Source organism: Dermacentor albipictus, chromosome 1 (genome assembly GCF_038994185.2).
Source record: "Dermacentor albipictus isolate Rhodes 1998 colony chromosome 1, USDA_Dalb.pri_finalv2, whole genome shotgun sequence".
Taxonomy (NCBI): Eukaryota; Metazoa; Arthropoda; class Arachnida; order Ixodida; family Ixodidae; genus Dermacentor; species Dermacentor albipictus.
This window is the reverse complement of record NC_091821.1, coordinates 28,850,022-28,869,543: the sequence shown is the minus strand read 5'-3', so window position 1 is coordinate 28,869,543 and position 19,522 is coordinate 28,850,022. Positions and strand designations below refer to the sequence as shown.

Sequence of the window (19,522 nt, the reverse complement as noted above, 5' to 3'; positions counted from 1 at the left end):
GACCTGAGTAGACATTTTTTGGGATGAAAACTTTTTTTTTTTTAATGGGATCCTCAAACGGTTAAAGGGACACTAAAGGAAAATACCATGTTGAGGTAGATTAAAAGATTAGTCTTCTATAATAACGATTTCGTCATTGTTAGCGAGAAAATGACGAAAATGGAACTGGCAGCATCTGTTTTGGACTATGGTACCTCTCACATGGCACTGGCTGATTCAGAGAGAGCGGGCTTAGGGGGAGGTCACATGGGGTTTACGTCAATTCATCTGTTCTGGTGAGGGCAATTCAAATTGGTGAGCAGTACCGTGACATTCCATGGCAATTTTCTACGTAACAAAGCCATATACTGGCCCTCAGAAAACAATAATAGATTTTTAGACGAATAACCTTTATATCTAACACTACTTAATTATTTTGATTTAGAGTCCTTTTAAGTTATCCGAGAAGAGTCTGTTGCTGGGCCTATTGGTACATAGCTTGACAAACAAAGTACGAAAACCGAGCCTTCGAAGACGCGTAAGCAAGAAAAGAGAAAAGGACGACCACGCACACTGGGACTAGTATAGGAGTTTAATGAAAATTTGGTTCAAAAAGAAAAGAAAATCAACATGCGCATGCGCCATATAGACCAAGACAGCCGTTAAAAAAAACCATAATAACCTTAAAGAACATCGGTGAATGACACATTTTAAAGGCAATATTTTTCCAAAAAAGAAAGTTCTTTGCAAGATAGCTATACGGAAGGTGTGCTCACGAACTGATTGTGGCCATGTTTTTGGATTTGGTAAGCTTTAATGACTTCCCTCTTGCATTTTGTGGCTCCTCTACCAATAATTTGGGTGTTTTCATAAGTAGGATGGCAAGAGCAACTTCGGAAATGAGCGGGCAAGTTTGCCCCTCCAAGTAAGTAAGTAAGCAAGTAAGTAAGCAAGTAAGTAGGCAAGTAAGCGGGCTATTTCACAATTGAAAACCTACAAAATTTGATGGTGCAGCAGCTTATCATTTTTATAAGTGATATATTGTTAAAACCACTATCATTATAAGTGGGTTCGACAGTACGCATTTTTGAAGGCTGGGTTTTCGTCTTTGTTGGTCAAGTTATCCGAGCTCTGTATGGTGTATCAAGAGATATTTGCACCAGCTTAGAGCAGACAAACTGGTCTCCTACCTATCCCTAAGCTCGTCACGACAAAATATTACATGATCCAAAGAAAACGTTAATGAATTGTACTACTGAAAGCTTTAACAGTACCAGTAAAATGCCGTATTTACTCAAATCTAGGCCGGCTCCGATTCTAAGCCAGCCCCCGAATGTCCGAAGCCAGAAAAAAAAAAAAAAAACTTACCTTGAATGTAGGTTCAACAAAAAAAAAAAGTGAGGACAGCGTTCACAAAATGATTTTTTTTTAATACGTCTTTATTTCTGCGTTTAATAGGTGAAGCCATGCGGCAGAAAAGGGGTGCTCTATGGGGTGCTATGGGTAGAAAAGGGGTGCTCTATTTATTTAATATGAGCATGCTGAGTTCCCTTTACGTCATCACCACTGTTAGCCTTGTCGATAGCCTAGACGACATATATGCTTGCGTCCGCGCGCCCATGCATGCACCTTATCAGTGTCATCTCCTCGCCTTATCGTCCTTATCCGTGTCATCTCCTCGTTGCGGCACACACAAAAGTGTCTCCGTTCCAACGACCAAAGTTTTTCTCATCGATGCTGAAGTCCCGTCTAGCTTACTATGCCTCTGCAGCTAGCATAACTATTCGTTTGAAAGTGGCACAATAGCATGCCATTACGATAACGCCATGCCACACGCCGATACCATAGAGCCACCTCCAATACAACACAAGTAAAAGCGATGATAGCGCTCCTGTACTTCAGTTGGCTACTGGCCGGCAAGTAGCAACTACGATACTGACTTTTTTAGATGGTGCTAGCTATGGACCATATTTATCATTTTCAGTCACAAACTGGCGCGTTTTATAAGATCCTCAAATCTAAGCCGACCCTAGAGTTTTGTATATGATTATTTGGAAAAAACTATCGGCCTAGGTTCGAATAAATATGGTACTTGTATTTGATGTTACAACGGACCCGCATAGAACACTTTCAGATATAACGGAGCATATTTAAACCTGAGTTTCCTTTTAATGGACCCCACTACAATGGACTATCGGCTATAGCGGACGAAACTAGTGGCAATTTTTGTCAAAATCACGCGTATAAAACAGACTTTTGCCATGTCAACATGGGCTGGCAACTGACTTGCGAGAATCAGCCGACGATCGCGGCCCAATATCGTGCGCACAAGAGAGGAGGAAAGCGGGGCGGAAGAACCCTGGCTTTCACATGCAAGGCACGGGGGTTTGGCGAGAGAGATAGGGGTTCTACTCTGGCAGCTGCTGTTAACGGTACGGCCACACATCTTGAAAGCGATCGGCGATGTGGACAAAGTGCGCCCAGCGCTGGTAGCTTCATCCACTGTTGCTGCCGTGCTTCCTCATTCCAACGTTTTGACAGTGACTTTACGTGGTCATCAAGCGAGATAAGTTCAAATTTACCAGCGCGCGTGTGACACGGTGCTTGTTAATTTAGTTAGTAAGAGAATGTTTACAATTTTATATGTCCGACAAAAATACTATTTCTACTTCGCATGGCTGTCCACTAATTTGCTATTGCAATCGATGCTTCAGCTTTCAGGCGAAACTGCAACTTTTTTTTGTATTTTAATCTTTGCAATGGTGTTCTTACACATTGTGACCGAAGTTTCGCAAGTAAGGCATTTCAGATATTACAGACTTCGGACAAAACGGCCATTTTTTGTCGGATTATCAGGGTCCGTTGTAACGAGAGTCGACTGTAATAGGAGTCGCTGAACATTTAGACTTCAAGGAACAGCACCAGTCTTATAAGTGCTAAATGCCCTCCTCTTCCTGCTCCTTGAGCTGAAGCTTCTGGAAACTTTAAAGCAGGGCTAACTTTGATGTCCTTGCTCAAATACATGTAAAACACAGGAATGCTTTCACGAGGCAAAGGCCGGACCGATTTGAATGAAATTTATTGCATTTGAGAAAGTTACATTTGAATGACTTTAGGAATCAAAATCTAGACTTAGGACCCGAAATTTTTTGCAATTCCCAAAAATTGGTAAGCTACAAAAAAATTTCAGCACAAGGTAAACAAACGCGTAACTCTGTACCAAAGACAGATATCAGTTCTGTAAATTGCATCTACTACTGCATCTAAAGTGAACAAATTTGTATACGAATTTACAGCTTACGTGAAATTGTTGCACTTGAAATGTTAATGGGGGTATTGCAAAATTCCTACTAACAAATTAGTGGTGTATTTCAAAGTGGTGTATAATACCTCAATTCTCTCTGATTTAGATGTGTTAATGGGTATTGTTTTTAGAACTGTCATATTGTTTTTCATTTCTGTGTTAGAGAGTTGTAAACTCGAAAGTTGATTGTTGAGATTTCTTCATTTTGCTATTTTAAAAATTTTTCTGATGGCCTATATGAAATATCTCCTGTCTACAGTCAGTAGATTTCAGCCTTCTCTTTCCAATGCAATAAACTTCTACAACATCGGTGCCGTGGTTGCTGAGAAAACCTTTTTCTCAGTTCCCCTGAATTTAGATAGGAACTTTCAAGCAAAAGCTTCCACTTAATGCTTGCCTTAAAGGGACACTAAAGGTTACTATTAAGTCAACGTGGACTGCTGAAATACCATCACAGAAACCTCGAAACGCTTGTTTCGTGCCAAGGAGAGACTTATTTTAAGAGAAAATGCGTTCTGAAGCGTCCGCGTACCTCTAGCGCAGTTCAAATCGCCCGCCCTCCGATCGAGGAGTACTGACATCATGGTCTCATAGTGACGTTGGGCCATCGGTGAGTAGAACGGCGTCCGCAGACGGCACTACGGCTTTTCTGCGCAAAACGCAAACGCGCGGCCAGAAACAGAGCCAAGACAGAGCTGACAGCAGAGCGAAAGCGGGAGTATGGTGGCTAGCGGAAGAAGAAACGAATTACGTCCCACATTACGTCCCACGGCACACGGAGAGTCCGTTTTCGTTAAACTATGGGCTGCGGCGAGCTCGCACCGTGGTCTGTGAGCCTTTTCGCACTCGCAACAGGGCATAAAAAAGTGCGAATCGACGCAAAACTCGGCCTAGAAACGTGCTTCGCCACAGCCAGGGCTCAATACGACCCAAGCTGGCATGACCCAAATGTCATTTCCCGCACCGCCACCAGGCGCCGCTACTATACCTCAAATTCCAGCGCAAGACGCCCATAAGCTGGTACTTCATTCTATGACGCAAACTTCGACGCTCGTCGCAATGGACCCTGACACCGACAGATTGGCTCACGATGGTGGGCTCAACTTCAGCAATTTGAGCACTGACGAGTGCGACCTGCTGCTGAGGGCTCGCACTGCCGGTGTCGTTGCGTACTACGACGGCGGCCTCGACACCGGCTCTCCGGAGCGGGAAAGCAACGAGGGCTTGTCACGACATCACATCGACGTGTCATTCTCGCTGCTTATTCCAAATGAAAGTTTCGCGAGCCAGCAGAACCCTCACAGCACGACGCGATAACGAAAGTACTGAAACTCCAAAGCATGCGCGGCGCAGAGTCGAGCGCACAGAGTCGAGCGAAAACGAAACCTTTCCAACACCCATATTACTGAAGGGTAACGTCAAAATGTTATTTTTTCTTAGAATCGTATAGACGTAGACAAGTAGCATTTTTTTCCGTCTTATAATCGAATGAAATGATATTTTTAATACGAGTAGTTGAGTATTAGTAACACAAATTATGAGGAGTCCTTTCGTCATCGGGCTAGTACCAGAATGTCGCTGGGGGGTCTCAAATCGTGTCATGCATTTACCTCAATTTCTCGGTTACTAAAGCTCTGTTCGCGATTAAATTGACGCCTTAGACGTTCTAGAACATTGCTCTACCACTTTAACTTGAGTTTCTGGTAACCTTTAGTGTCCCTTTAAGTGTCCGTATTAAAAAAATTGATGCTGATGGCATTCCAGGGCCTGACTTCCCGCTGTCTTAGAAAGCAGTACCGTGAAATGCTGAGCTTTGCGTGGACGCATAATAAACTGATGTAGACAGAGATTTCTGATTAAGAATGTTCTTTGAGCCACAGAACGAGCTTTTCTTGCTAGTGTAAGCCGCATGACCGCAAGATGCAGTTACATCACGCTGTTATGATGCAGTGTTGCACAATTTCAGTTAATTCTGCTTTGGTGCAATATTTCTGAAAAAGTAAGCTATGACACCTTTGCAGTTCTAACAAGTTATGAGTCACTGACCCCTCGTCCTTCCTTGTGGGAGTGGCTTCCACTCAAGTCTATGTAGACAGCATCCTTGTCGAAGACAACACCTCCAACTCCGGCCATTGGAGCATAAAGGAGGCGCTCCTTCTCATTAAGAGAGCGCCGTTTCTCCTTGTCAGGCAGTGGGCATGGGTCAGGAAGCAGGCTAACCTCATGGATGGCGAAGTCACCACAACCTGAGTCAGAGCAACAGAAGACACTCATTGGGTGAACTTTACTACAAACCACACTTGCTCACTGACAGACTATAATTATTTCAAAAACTTGCATGTAAATGAGTTTACATCAATTACAGACATCATGTTTATTCATAACATCATGTTTATTCATAAACAGAGTACTGGAACATCGGGGGCACACATCAGCATTTCTGTGTCCTCAGACAACTTCATGTTTTCTTATTCATGGTTTAATGCCTTTAAAAAAAAAAAAAAACTTACTTTACACTTGCAAACACGCATGTCATAATGCAAATATGATAATACAGTGGTTCTCAAATAGGTGTGTGCAAAAGAATTCCTAGGGTCCACGAAGCTCTGGCCCTCCCCATAAATTGTGCGAGTCAAATTCAAGAATAGAGTGTGCAGCGCGTCACGCCTTTCACAATGATATATGCAAGGTGACACTTACCACCATGCTAATGAAAGAGGACGCTACTACTGCTGATACTACAATGCCATACCTACAGGCCATATGGCACTTGGAACATAGCGAGAACTCTTGGCAGTGTTGACAAGGAGGTAAGGCACCAAGACAACCAGTAGCCAAGCTCTCCGAAGTAACAAAGAACCTAATGAAGAAATGTCAAAGAATGTCCAACCCAAGAGATAAGATAGAATTCGCAGAACTGTCAAAACTGATCAACAAGGAGAAAATAAGGGATATTCGAAATTACAACATGAGAAAGACTGAGGAAGCTGTAAAAAATGGACGAAGCATGAAATCAGTGAGAAGGAAACTTGGCATATGACAAACCAAGATGTATGCACAGAAAGATAAGCAGGGTAATATCATCAGCAATCTCGAAGGCATAGTAAAAGCAGACGAAGAACTCTATACTGACCTGTACAGTACCTAGAGGAGCCACGATACCTCCATTCGAAGCAGTAATGAACAGGTTGCAGAGACTTTAAATAGAGATGAGATTAGAAGGGCCTAGCAAGACATGAAACAGAGAAAAGTGGCAGGAGAAGATGGAATAACAGTCCACTTAATCAAAGATGGAGGAGACATAATGCTTGAAAAACTGGTGGCTCTCCATACGAAGTGTCTATTGACTTCAAGGGTTCCAGAGAACTGAACTGCAAGAATGCAAACATTATACTAATCCACAAAAAGGGTGTCGTTAAAAAATTGAAAAATTATAGGCCCATTAGCTTACTTTCATTATTATATAAAATATTCACAAAGGTTATTTTCAATATAATAAGGACAACACTGCACTTTAGTCAACTAAGGGAACAGGCTGGCTTCAGGAAGGGATACTCTGTAATGGATCACATCCTTGTCAATAATCAGGTAATTGAGAAATCTGCAGAGTACAATCAGCCTCTCCATATGGCTTTCATAGATTACGAAAAGGCATTTGATTCAGTAGAGATACCAGCAGTCATAGAGACATTACGTAATCAAGGAGTGCAGGCCGCTTACGTGAATACCTTGGAAAGCATCTACAGAGATTCCACAGCTACCTTAATTCTCCACAAGTAGGAAGATACCTGTAAAGAAAGGGGTGAGACAAGGAAACACAATCTCTCCAATGCTATTCACTGCGTGCTTGGAAGAAGTATTCAGGCTATTAAACTGGAAAGGCTTAGGAGTGAGGATTGATGGTGAATATCTCAGCAACCTTCAGTTTGTAGATGACATTGTTCTATTCAGTAACACTGCAGACGAGTTACAACAAATGATTGAGGACCTTAACAGAGAGAGTGTAAGAGTGAGGTTGAAGGTTAATATGCAGAATACAAAGATAATCATGAATAGCCAGGCAAGGAAACAAGAGTTCAGGATCGCCAGTCAGACTCTAGAGTCTGTGAAGGAGTATGTTTACTTAGGTCAATTACTCACAAAGAACTGTGATCATGAAAACGAAATTCACAGAATAAAAATGGGCTGGAGCGCATATGGCAGACATTGTTAGCTCCTGACTGGAAACTTACCACTGTCATTGAAAAGGAAGTGTACAATAGGGCATATAGGGCAGAGAATTGGAGACTAACAAAGAAGCTTGAGAACAAATTAAGTACCGCACAAAGAGCGATGGAACAAAGAATGCTAGGCATCACGTTAAGAAAGAGAAAGAGAGAGGTTTGGATCAGAGAGCAAACGGGTATAGCTGATATTCTAATTGACATTAAGAGAAAAGAAACGGAGCTGGGCAAGTAATGTAAAGCGTAGGTTGGATAAACAGTGGACCTTTAGGGTTAAAGAATGGGTGGTAAGAGAAGGGATGCACATTCGAGGATGGCAGAAGACTAGGTGGGGCGATAAAACTAGGAAATTTCTGGGCACTAGTTGGAATTGGTTGGCACAGGACAGGGGTAATTGAAGATCAAAGGGAGAGGCCTTTGTCCTGCAGTGGACACAAAATAGGCTGATGATGATGATAATAGGCCACTAATTAACCTTGTTTTATTTCTCAATCCGCAGCAGTACGCCTGCTTGTTTCCCCTGCCTGCTGCGATTGTGACAGCTGGCATATTTGAAGGCGCAGAACTATAAAATTATGTTTTGTTAGTTGATCATTTGCTGCTTTAGTGCATTACGCATCGTTGGTGCCTGTGCAGCATGCCAGTGTCAATGCGCCTGCAGACCGTTTAATTTACTGCTGCCACATTCAACCTGCCATTTTTATATATTTTAGTGTACAAAACTTATTTTCAGCTAGCGAGCTCTTCAGTGGCAGTAAGAGTAACCTACATCATTAGCTACCACGTAGCCGAACAGATGAAGCCTCACACCACTGTGAGACGTTGCTCATGCCTTGCACGAAGGAAGTTGGTGGCACCATCATCGAGAACGACCACGTGAAATTTTTTTTAAGTACCGTACAAGAATTACAAGGTTGCCCAAAGAGTGGGAGAAATACCGTCTGGTGTGCAAAGCCAGGTAATTGAAATATTGCGGCATATCTCATGATGACTGCCGAAGGTAAAGCGTTAGCATTGAATCAATACAGCGACACAACGTACTGGCACAGTTGAAACGAGTTGTGTATGAGGTGTGTACTATGTGGGGTGTAATGGGGGGTTCTCACACCGTACTCTTGGGACAAAGGAACGACAACACAGTAGTGCAAACAATCACAAGGGCATTTATTGCACCTTTCATACATCAATGCCTGCTAGCCGAGTTGCTATCCACAAAACATGCCGATGGGCGCGCGACAAATCTAGAAGTCCGACTCACCGCGACCGGAAGCGAGCGAATATGTTCGCCCCATGCTGGATCCCAACGCCTGGTCGTTCGCGTGTATGGTCACGCGAATCGTGGCACGTTCGAAGGCGGCCATGCGAGACGGTCTCGCCGAAGCATGGGTGGCGCGCACGCGGGAGACGTCCCCGCCGTGCGCCGACCCACCGGGAAAGAGGGTCGCTGCACGCGCGGCACGTCCGTGCTGCTAGCTGTCTCCAACCTCAAAGAGAGAGCGCCTTGTCTCTCCCGCACCCAAGTAACCCCGCAGCAGCGCAACACTAGCGCCATCTCTCGCACTGCGCCTGTACCATTCCGACCGCCGCGTATTCGGCGAAGCCGCACTACAGGAGACGCACTATGCGGGAAAAACATCAGGGGAGGCGCGAGGGTCGCGCATCCCCACAACTACAACCGGATCCTTGTTTCGCACTTGCCTAAAAACACTCGGTGCCATCTAGCGGCATCGCCACAAAGCCTGCGCATGGCTTCCAAAATGCACGATGCACCAGTATGCACGATCACTGAGAACAGTGTCATACAACAACCGGACTTCTCTCTCACACTTCTTTTAGAGACGCTGCGCCATCTAGTGGCACAGACCGAGCACACTACTCTTCCAATCTTGCAGAGGGTCCTTGGCCACTCAACAACAACATGAACTGTTCGATTTGGACCTTTCATGCCATTTGTGTGGTGTCCCCACACAAATGGCAAACCCACATCTACATGACAAACCCCGCACCTTGCCAAGTTTGACTGAACCCTTGGGACTGTCTGGTCAAGTGAATGAGGCACAATTCAATCAAGCTCAACCAACGAAGAGCCTGCTGCTGCGATAGGAACGGCTCTGCAGATGAACTGAAAGCAGACCAGCTGAGGAAATGTCCCACACACCTCCTTTGCCAACTGTGCACACCGGCATGCAACTGCCTGGATATCGTTGCGAAGACGGCTGCGTAGAGTGCAGAACACGCCAACCCTGCCCCAGGACACATGTGGAGACCAGTGAAATCTACCCCTATGACAGACACCAAAGCATTGGCCACACAGGCTACGACATGCGACCGATATTTTCATAGCCATGCCACTGTCCCAGCGATGCCAAACTTGGCTTGGCCCATCTTGGCACAATAAAGTGTTCCTTATGAAGCTATGGTGAAACCTGACAGCACACGAACAAAGCCCAGGTGTGAGAAAGCAAAAAACTTAATTATTTTTCCTGTGGTGCCTGAAATGTCTGCCCTGCGTTTAAAGGGCCTAGGAACTCCTTACTCGCTAAGACCACTTGTGGCCGCCAAGACAAGAAGCGTGGTGTGCTGGTGCCTGAGAACGCTGAGAATTGTTTGCTCACTTGCCGCACACTCAGTAGGTGAGAGGTTCATCGGAAGAGTGGCCCGTACCTGGTGCATTCATGGCACAGCTCACTAAAGCGTTGGAGTAAAGGCATTCTTTAAAAGGCAGCACATATTAAATGCGCAGCCTGCTAATACCTCGGGTTGCTGTCCTTGAGGAACCCTTGTGACGTGGGTTCGATTTCGCTCAGCATTGGAAAAATTTCAGGGATCTTTTTCGTTATAGTAGAGCGGTACATTCCAAGTTGCCCAAGTTGACGTAAATGTTCACTGAAGAGCTGCACACCCCACCTGACACATACCCACTGACCTAAGTGGGTATCAAAGATATTCATTGAAAACCAGCACAAATCACGTGGCACATGCCCAGTGCTCCAAGGCGGTGCCGAGGAGTTTCTTTGAACAGCAGTACCTACCCAGAGCCACATCTTGCAGTGACCCATGTCAGTGTGAAAGAGGTTCGTTGAAGAGCAGCCTGTATGTACATAATGCCACATACTCAGTGACCCAAGTTGGTGCGATGGTTGGTTTCAAACCCTGTTACTTCAGTACAGCAGTACAGTGCGCTACTCATTTGACCACGGACTAACCAGTGACCCAGGTAGGAAGGAAAACGGTTAGATACAAACAAAGGTACATACTAGATACAAGCTTAGAAAGATACATACATACATAAAGAGCTCCTTGAGAGTGTGTTAAGGTGGGGAAGTGGGTATTCTGACCTTCATTAAGACCCCCTTTAATAAATTTATTGGATGGATGAGTGTTGTTTAGTGGCGCAAGGGCCAGGTATGGCCAAAGAGCGCCATGATTGATAATGTTGTGTTAAGCGCTGATTTGTGAGTGGCGATGGTGGAATGTAACATGGCTGTAAAGTGGCCTAAAATCAATCAGTGACATGGAAGCGTAAAATAGGATATAGCATAAAATTATGATAGTGATACACGTAGTGGTCTCTGGATATAGTACGCGTGATAAGAGATCATGGAGCTAAAATGCGAGAATATGTAAATAGCACTAATGCCTCCGGGGGCCTTTGAGTACAAAGGCTGAGAGGCAGGTGCTTTCTTTTATTGCACCTACCGCAGCAGAAACCTCTGTTAGAGGCTGTGCTACGGATTTCCTGGGGCTATAATATGGAAACTATCTACATCTTTTAAAAATCTAAACAGGGATTCATGTTTGAAGAAAGGTTCTATGCCTACAATCATTTGAGGATGAAGTGGAATTTGTTGCCGGTGAGGTAATGGAAAATGCTTTTTCCTATTTGCATCTAATTCTCTGCATTGCATCAGGATGTGAAGCACGGTAAGTGGCTCACCACACTTATCACACATGGGTGGATCACCACCTGACAAGAGGTATGCGTGTGTACTGTATGTATGTCCTATTCTAAGTCTGCAAAGTATTACTTCCGTGTGGCGGTTCTTTGATACCGGCGGCCAGTTGCCAAGATATGGCTTGATAACATGGAGTTTATTTTCTGTTTCTTTATCCCACAACCGCTGCCAGAAAGCCCTGAGCGCTTTCCTTATGGAGGGCTTAAGGTCCATTACAGGGACAGTCATGGAAATGTCTGCAGCGTTCGCGTGGATGGATGTGGCTAGCTGGTCAGCCAACACGTTTCCTTCAATCTCGCGGTGCCCCGGCACCCAGCATACCACGATTTGCTGCTTGGAAGCATAGGTGGTTAGTAATGCTGAGTAAAGAGATACAATGATAGGGTTTTTATATTTTTTGACAGTTTTCAAAGCGTTTACAACGCTCAATGAATCTGTGTATATAATTGCCTTTGGGATGTTACTTTCTTTAATGTGTTTAACGGCAGCCAATATGGCGTAGGCCTCTGCTGTAAAGATACTTGTGCTCGTGTGCAGAACACCGGTATCCGAAAAGGATGGACCGACTGCTGCGTAAGATACGCCAGAATTACACTTTGATGCGTCTGTAAAGAATTCAGGACATGAGTATTTGTGTTGTAATTCCAAGAAGTACATTCATATATGCGCGAGAGGAGCGTGCTTTGTAACAGTTATGAAGGATGTATCACACTCTATTGGTTGCCACTGCCACGGTGGGGGCCGTATAGCAGGGGACATAAGGTGGTATTCAAGCAGGGGAACTCTTGTATCTTCAGCTAGGTCTCTGAGACGCAGTGAGAAAGGCTTTGCCACGGTGGGCCGGTTGCGAAAGAGTTGACAACTGGACAGATCGTTTATGGTGTAATACGCGGGGTGCTGACTGTTTCCGTTTACTCTAAGAAAATACATGAAAGAGGAGTATGTTCTCTGCAGTTCAAGTGACCATTCATCCGATTCAACGTACAGACTTTCCACTGGGCTTGTTCTAAAGGCGCCTGTGGACAGGCGAATTCCTAAGTGGTGGACAGGGTCTAGCATCTTTAGAGCAGTTGGAGTAGCCGACTGGTAAACTATGGCTCCATAGTCTAGTCGTGTGCGTATGAGGCTTTTGTATAAGTTCATGAGACATTTTCTATCACTGCCCCAGGTTGTGCGTGAGAGAACCTTTAAGATATTCATTGTTTTCATACATTTGTTTTTAAGATACTTTATGTGCTGTATAAAAGTTAATTTCGCGTCTAAAATTATCCCTAGAAATTTATGTTCCTTGTTTACAGGCAGACGCTCATCATGCAACACAATTTCAGGATCAGGATGTAGTCCTCTTTTTCTAGAGAAAACAACACAGGTGCTTTTTTGTGGGTTCAGTCTGAACCCGTTCTCATCAGCCCATTTGGAGACCTTGTTAAGACCAAGCTGGACCTGTCGCTCACAGATTGCGAGAGAACTTGATTGAAATCCTATCTGCACATCGTCAACATATGTTGAATAAAAGATGTTATGTGGTATGTGTAGACGGAGAGAATTCATTTTTACTATAAAGAGCGTGCAGCTGAGCACCCCGCCCTGCGGCACTCCAGTCTCCTGTACAAATTTCCGTGACAAAACATTGCCCACTCGAACACGGAATGTCCGATTTGACAGATAACTTTCGATAACATTGAACATATTTCCGTGTATACCTAAGTGTGAGAGGTCTCTCAATATCCCGAACCGCCACGTAGTATCATAAGCTTTCTCCATATCAAGGAATACAGATAAGAAAAACTGCTTATGGACAAAAGCTTCACGGATACGTGCCTCTATGCGTATAAGATGGTCACTGGTAGATCGACCCTCCCGAAACCCGCACTGGTATGGATCGAGCGAATTGTTTGATTCGAGGAAGTGTAGTAGGCGACAATTAATCATTTTTTCGAAAACTTTGCAGAGGCAACTTGTTAGTGCTATGGGTCTGTAGCTTGATACAGAGGAAGGATCCTTTCCTTGCTTTAGAATTGGGATTACAATAGCCTCCTTCCAAGCAGAGGGGATCTCGCCGGAAAACCATATAATGTTGTAAAGGTAAAGGAGGGTTTTTTGTGTTTCGGGGGGTAGTTGTTGCAACATCTCATATATTATGCGGTCCGAACCTGGGGCGGATGTATTACAACAGTTCAGTGCTGCCTGCAGTTCTGCTATGGAGAATGATTCGTTGTACGCCACACGTTTAGCACATTTCCGATGTAACTTTTCCTGTTCTATTCGCGTTTTGTTCTTTAGGAAGGTTTCGGAGTAGTGCGAGGAGCTCGATATGTATTCAAAATGTGCACCAAGAGAGTTGGCTTGATCTTCCAGGCTTTCTCCGTGGCTGTTTACTAAAGGTAAGGAATACGTTTGTTGCCCGTTAACTTTCTTCACTCTATTCCAGACTTTTCTCTCATCTGTGTAGGAGTTAATACTTGAGATAAACCTTGCCCAACTCTCTCGTCTTGCTTGTCGGCGCGTTCTTCTCGCCTGTGATTTAACATGCTTAAAGTTTTCCAGGTTTTCTGCTGTTGGCGAATCTCGAAGCAGCGCCCATGCTTTGTTCTGGTTCCTCCGCGCTTGCCTACATGCATCGTTCCACCAGGGAACACGCCGCTTAGAACCAGTGCCGCTCGCTTGGGTAATACACTTAGAGGCGGCATCTAGTATAAAAGCTGTAAAATATGTGACAGCATCATCTATGGCTATACCGGACATCTCAGTCCACGTCATATGAGTAAGATCTCGGTACCGTTCCCAATCGGCTGATTCAACCTTCCACCGGGGGACCTGCGGGATAAGTTGATCTTGCTCCGTCGTACTTAAGATTATGGGAAAGTGGTCACTGCCATACGGGTTATTAAGCACACTCCATTTAAAATAAGGTAAAAGTGTCGGCGATAAAATGCTAAGATCTATGGCAGAATATGACTTGTTAGCAAGGTTAAAATACGTAGGCTCCTTTGTATTTAAGAGACATGCTCCAGAAGAAAAAAGCAGTTGTTCAATGACGCGGCCTCGCGCATCACAGCGTGAATCGCCCCACAAAGTGCTATGTGCATTAAAATCCCCAAGAATCAGATAGGGCTCCGGGAGCTCATCTATTAATGATTCTATGTCTCGTCTGTGAAGGTGATATTGTGGTGATATATACAAGGAGCAGATGGTTATGAGTTTATTTGAAAGTACGACTCGAACGGCCACTGCCTCAAGGGCCGTTTGGAGCTTTAAATGCTGACACGCTACAGTTCTGTCAGCAATAATGGCTACACCGCCAGATGATGCCACAGCATCCTCGCGGTCTTTGCGAAACGTAACATACTTTCGGAGAAAGTTTGTGTGTATAGATCTTAAGTGTGTTTCCTGTAAACACAGCACTTTTGGATTGTGTTTGTGGATCAGTTCTTGCACATCATCAAGGTTTCTGAGAAGACCTCTGACGTTCCATTGGATTATTTGTGTATCCATATTGGAAGTTATTAAGTGCTGTGTGTAAAGAAACAAGTAGTGATTATGGAGATTACAGAGATTACATTACAGAGCCCTTTCGAGGCCCTGTAACGGGAGTTCTGCCCTTTCTGGAGCGTTCGAGGGAGCCTCGCTGCTCCTTAGGCGGTTGGTGCGCCTTGAGGGCAGGTGTAGTGTCCATTGCCTCTTGTGAGGCGCCGGACACGTGCTCTTGCGAGCGAGAGGTTACAAGAGAGGGTCCTGCCTTGGAGGGCAAGAACCCTGCGCCCACCAGCCCAGAGGTCGGTGGGGAACCCTGCGGGATTTGGCTGCGCCGGCTGTTGCCAGCGCTGGAAGGGGCCGGGGAGGTTGGGGCAGCCTCGGCTGCGCCCACCTTCGGGGTCGATGGTCCCCTCTCCTCGGTTGACGGAGCAGCACGAGCTGCAACCGCCGCGGGGGCAGATGGCGTAACTGCCGACTCACTGCGTGTGGGTCGGCCAGCCGCCGGAGGCCGTTGTGACGCTGCCCCCTGACGCAGCCACTTCGGCAAAGCTTTTCTTGGGCAGGTATGAAACCCGCCTGCGTGCCTCTTTGAAAGTGATATTTTCCTTGACTTTGATTGTAACAATTTCCTTTTCCTTCTTCCAGGATGGGCACGACCGCGAGTACGCGGCGTGCTCCCCATCGCAGTTTACACAGCGGAGAGCGTTCTCACACGTTTCAGTGGTGTGTTCTTTGGCACTGCATTTAGCACATGTTTGGCGGCCTCGGCAGCTCTGCGAGCTGTGGCCGAAATGCTGGCATTTGAAACACCTTAGGGGGTTCGGTACATATGGTCTGACACGGAGCTTGATGTACCCGGCCTCTACAGACTCGGGCAGAATACTTGAACCGAATGTGAGTATTAGGTGCTTCGTTTGAATTTCTTTACCATCCCTTCTGATCTTAATTCTTCTGACATTGACAACGTTCTGCTCACTGAAGCCCTCCAAGAGCTCAGCTTCTGTCAGCTGGAGCAAATCGTCATCAGACACAACGCCGCGGGTGGTGTTCAGAGTGCGGTGAGGAGTTACTGTCAATGGAACATCCCCAAATGACACTAGACTGGGCAACTTTTCGTATTGTTTCTGGTCATGTAGTTCTAACAGGAGATCGCCACTTGCCAGCCTTGATACCTTGTAGCCTGGACCAAGGACATCAGTTAAGGACTTGGAAACTAGAAAAGGGGAGATATTTCGTACTTGTTTATCGGATTTTTCAGAGTGGATGACATGATACCGTGGGAAGTTCGGTCTTTGACGGCCAAAGAACTGGAATACATCTTCGGTGCGCCCTCTTTTTTGAGGGCGATCAGGAATTGGAGGAAAGGAGCTTGCCATAGAAAATGTAATTTTCGGCGATAACGCCAACCACCCACCGTGGAGCCCTACAAGGGGACGTTACAGGGACTGTAAAAACAGGTCCTGCAAACGCCAGCTGTACATTATCACTATAACCAAATATGAGATAACCTAGGTTGGTTATTCACACAAGGTTAACCCTTGCTGCCTGGAAAAATTGGAAGTAAATGGAAGCTAGGAGAAGACAGGAAAGGTGGAAAGTGAGAGAAAGACGAAGGCTGGAGGGAGAGAGAGACAGGAAAAGGCAACTACCGATTTCCCCCGGGTGGGTCAGTCCGGGGGTGCCGTCTGCGTGAAGCCGAGGCCAAAGGGGTGTGTTGCCTCCGCCGGGGGGCCTTAAAGGTCCAAACACCCGGCATCGGCTCAACCCCCAGGATCCTCTTTTCCCCGGACACGGCTAAGCCGCGCACGGCTACACGCGGGAGGGTCCAACCCTCGTGTGCTCGGGTACGTGGTGTCGCAACACACCAAACGCCTGCTTACGCAGGCGCCCCTGCGGGGGTTTAATAAATTTATTGAAACTGCACAGTCTTGTTCTGTTTTTTCTGCAGATTCCAAATATGGAATTGTTCTTAAAGTATGCCAATTAGTTCTAAAGTTAATTAGCATTGTTTCTGGGAACAATTGAGCAAAAGCTACTCAACAGAATCTTGCTTTAGGCACATACTTGGATACTAGGAACTATAACCTTCACAATGATAGGAATAGTTTTTTGGTATAAGAATTATTAACAATTATACAGCACATCAAAGTTTTCTGTTTAAGATGGGTTCAAAGTGGCTGTTTAAGTACCCCAAGAATGGTAACGCATTCAAAACTGAAATCCACCGGGAAGTTTTCTCTTGCCATGAATGAGAGCTGCAATGCATCTGGCAGCCTACAGTACATCGTGTTTGTGCTTTTCATGGATAACTTAGTCATCACCTAGGAGTTGCTTTTATGCAAAGAGCTCAAAACAACCGCAAAAAATCAAGATCTATTCAATGATATTATAGCAGCTTTTTTTGTTCTGCATTGGCCTCGAGCTCCACCACTGGAAAAGCTGGCGCCACCGTCGGCGTGACGTGCTAGGAGGGATCACGTGGACATTGTGGCCGCGTCGGCTGCTTCGGGCGCGCCGAAGCGAGCTCAAAAACGAGTTTAAATTCTATCGTACGCTGCGGTCCTCATTTAGTGGCGAAATTTTCCCGCTTCGAGTGTCTCCTTTACAACGCTTCAAAGCACTACAATAGGTAGTGGCTGCCTTTGAAGGCACGCAACATGGTAGGCTACTGCTCGGTGCCGCAGGACAAGAACCTGCGTGAAGCTTGGCTCACAGAACATAAAACCGGCAAACAGTCATCGGCTACAACTCGGGTATGCAGCAAGCACAGATGCGAGGAAGATTTCTGCTACGGCGCCCGGTCTGCGATGTTCTGAAAACGCGCACTGAGACGCTCGCCCAAGTCCGCTGCCCGACTAATGTCATGACGGTTTGGTCTATGAGCTTGTCGATGCTATAGATACTGGCAAGTTCAGTGGAGTGGAAAAGCAGAGGTAAGAAGCACATTTTAAAAAAGCATGGCATATGGTCATGTTTGTGTTATGAATTAATGCACTGGATTACAAAAAAGGAGCAGCGGGAAATTGCACGCTGAGCACACCGATAAACATACAGTGTGACACAACTCGAGAAATAATATTGAAAGGTCAAAGAATTTAGAAGAAAAAAAAAGATTGAATCGTCGCGACGGCACATCACAGTCCCCGTAGGCATTGAAGTCTCTACAATTAAATTATTTTTGAACAGCTCTGATAGTGCCCATGCAACAATGGTTGCTTGTATACTGTCAAATGCTCATATTCTGCGGCCTAAAGCTCATGGCACGGTGCGAAAACGTGCGCGCGGAGAAAGCGAAACAGTGCCCGTGCAATGGTTGGCAGATCAGCAGGTTAGCTAGGCCTAGTGACGCACAATTCTGTCACATTCGTACAATGTATGTGTTAGGCCGCTCATCCCTCGAACATGCAGAATGGGCGGTGTAGGGCTGCATGATTGTTTCGTACATACTTTCGCAGTGCCGCGAGTTGCCCAAGTGTTTTGTGAATAGGGAGGTGTCCACTCCCCAGCGAGTCCAGGCAGCAACCGTTTCTGTTTTTGAGGGGTCGGACGGTCCGCATGGTCTCTGGTGACGAGCCAAGGCATGCACCCCCCCGGGGGGGGGGGGGGGGGGGGGTATCGCGGTGCTGATGCAGAGAATGGATTCGGAGAACATGGTCTTACGTGCACTGGGTTGACATTCCGCTGATGGTCATAATAGGTCCACGCAGACAAACCTTGAGTGGGACAGCGGTACGCGACGTTGTGGCGCCAGCTCCCGAGTCGCCCTGCTGCTTAGAAGCGCCGCCGAGGTTTAGAGGGGCCTAGCAATGTCGACCACGTGTTGCGCGTACGGAGCGGGGGTCCATGCCCCTACGCATCCGCGCGGCAACCACGTGTATCTTGTTTTGAGCGCTGAGAAGAGCCCGCGTGGTGTCGAGTTACACAACTTGCAGTGCGCACCGTAGATAGAGGCGCGGTGCGCATGCAGAGAACGCCGTCTTCAGAACATCGAGTCCAGATGCCACCAACGGTCATTATTTTTCCATGCAGAAAAACCTTGAGGGGGGACTGCGGTACACGGTGTTGGGACACCAGCGCCCGAGCCCCCTGCTGGCTAGAAACGCCACTGAGGTTCAAATGGCCTCACTAAATCGTGCGTGCCTGGCGTGTTTGCCGAGGCCACAACTGACCACGTGGAAATAGGAGAGGGAATTGAATTTGTGGGAAGAAGGAAAACAGGGTAGTTTTCTAATGCATTTACTTTTGAGAGCAAGGCCATCTCTTTGGGTTGTGGCTTAAGCAGGCTTTTAACTCTCGTTGGCAACTGCTTCTGTGGGATGGGCTAACGATCCTACAGTCCTTTTTCTTTCTCTCTCTCACCTATAACAATCGAGACGAGGTGCTTGTTCTCAGTCTAGGCTGTAATCACTAAACCTGATAGACCAGTAAGACTCCATACGATGCAACGCTAGTCTGGGCCATAACCACTTAGTGATAGAACAGTGAGACTCCATTGGTCGTATGTAGTGACAGTTGTCCTAGGCTCTAACTTAAGAAAAAGTAGAAGAGTAAAGCGCTGTTTACTTGTGTGTTTTGCATCAGTG

General features: G+C 46.0%; 1 protein-coding gene across 1 annotated transcript in view; it reads right to left on the bottom strand.

Annotated features, from left to right (window-relative positions):
- Positions 1-19,522, bottom strand: part of LOC135906039 (ribosome biogenesis protein BMS1 homolog) — a 163,011-nt gene that overhangs the window by 122,984 nt on the left and 20,505 nt on the right. The window contains exon 6 of the mRNA XM_065437185.2: positions 5,330-5,529. Within this exon, the coding sequence (XP_065293257.1) occupies positions 5,330-5,529 (200 nt within the window). The remainder of the gene's footprint in view (positions 1-5,329; positions 5,530-19,522) is intronic.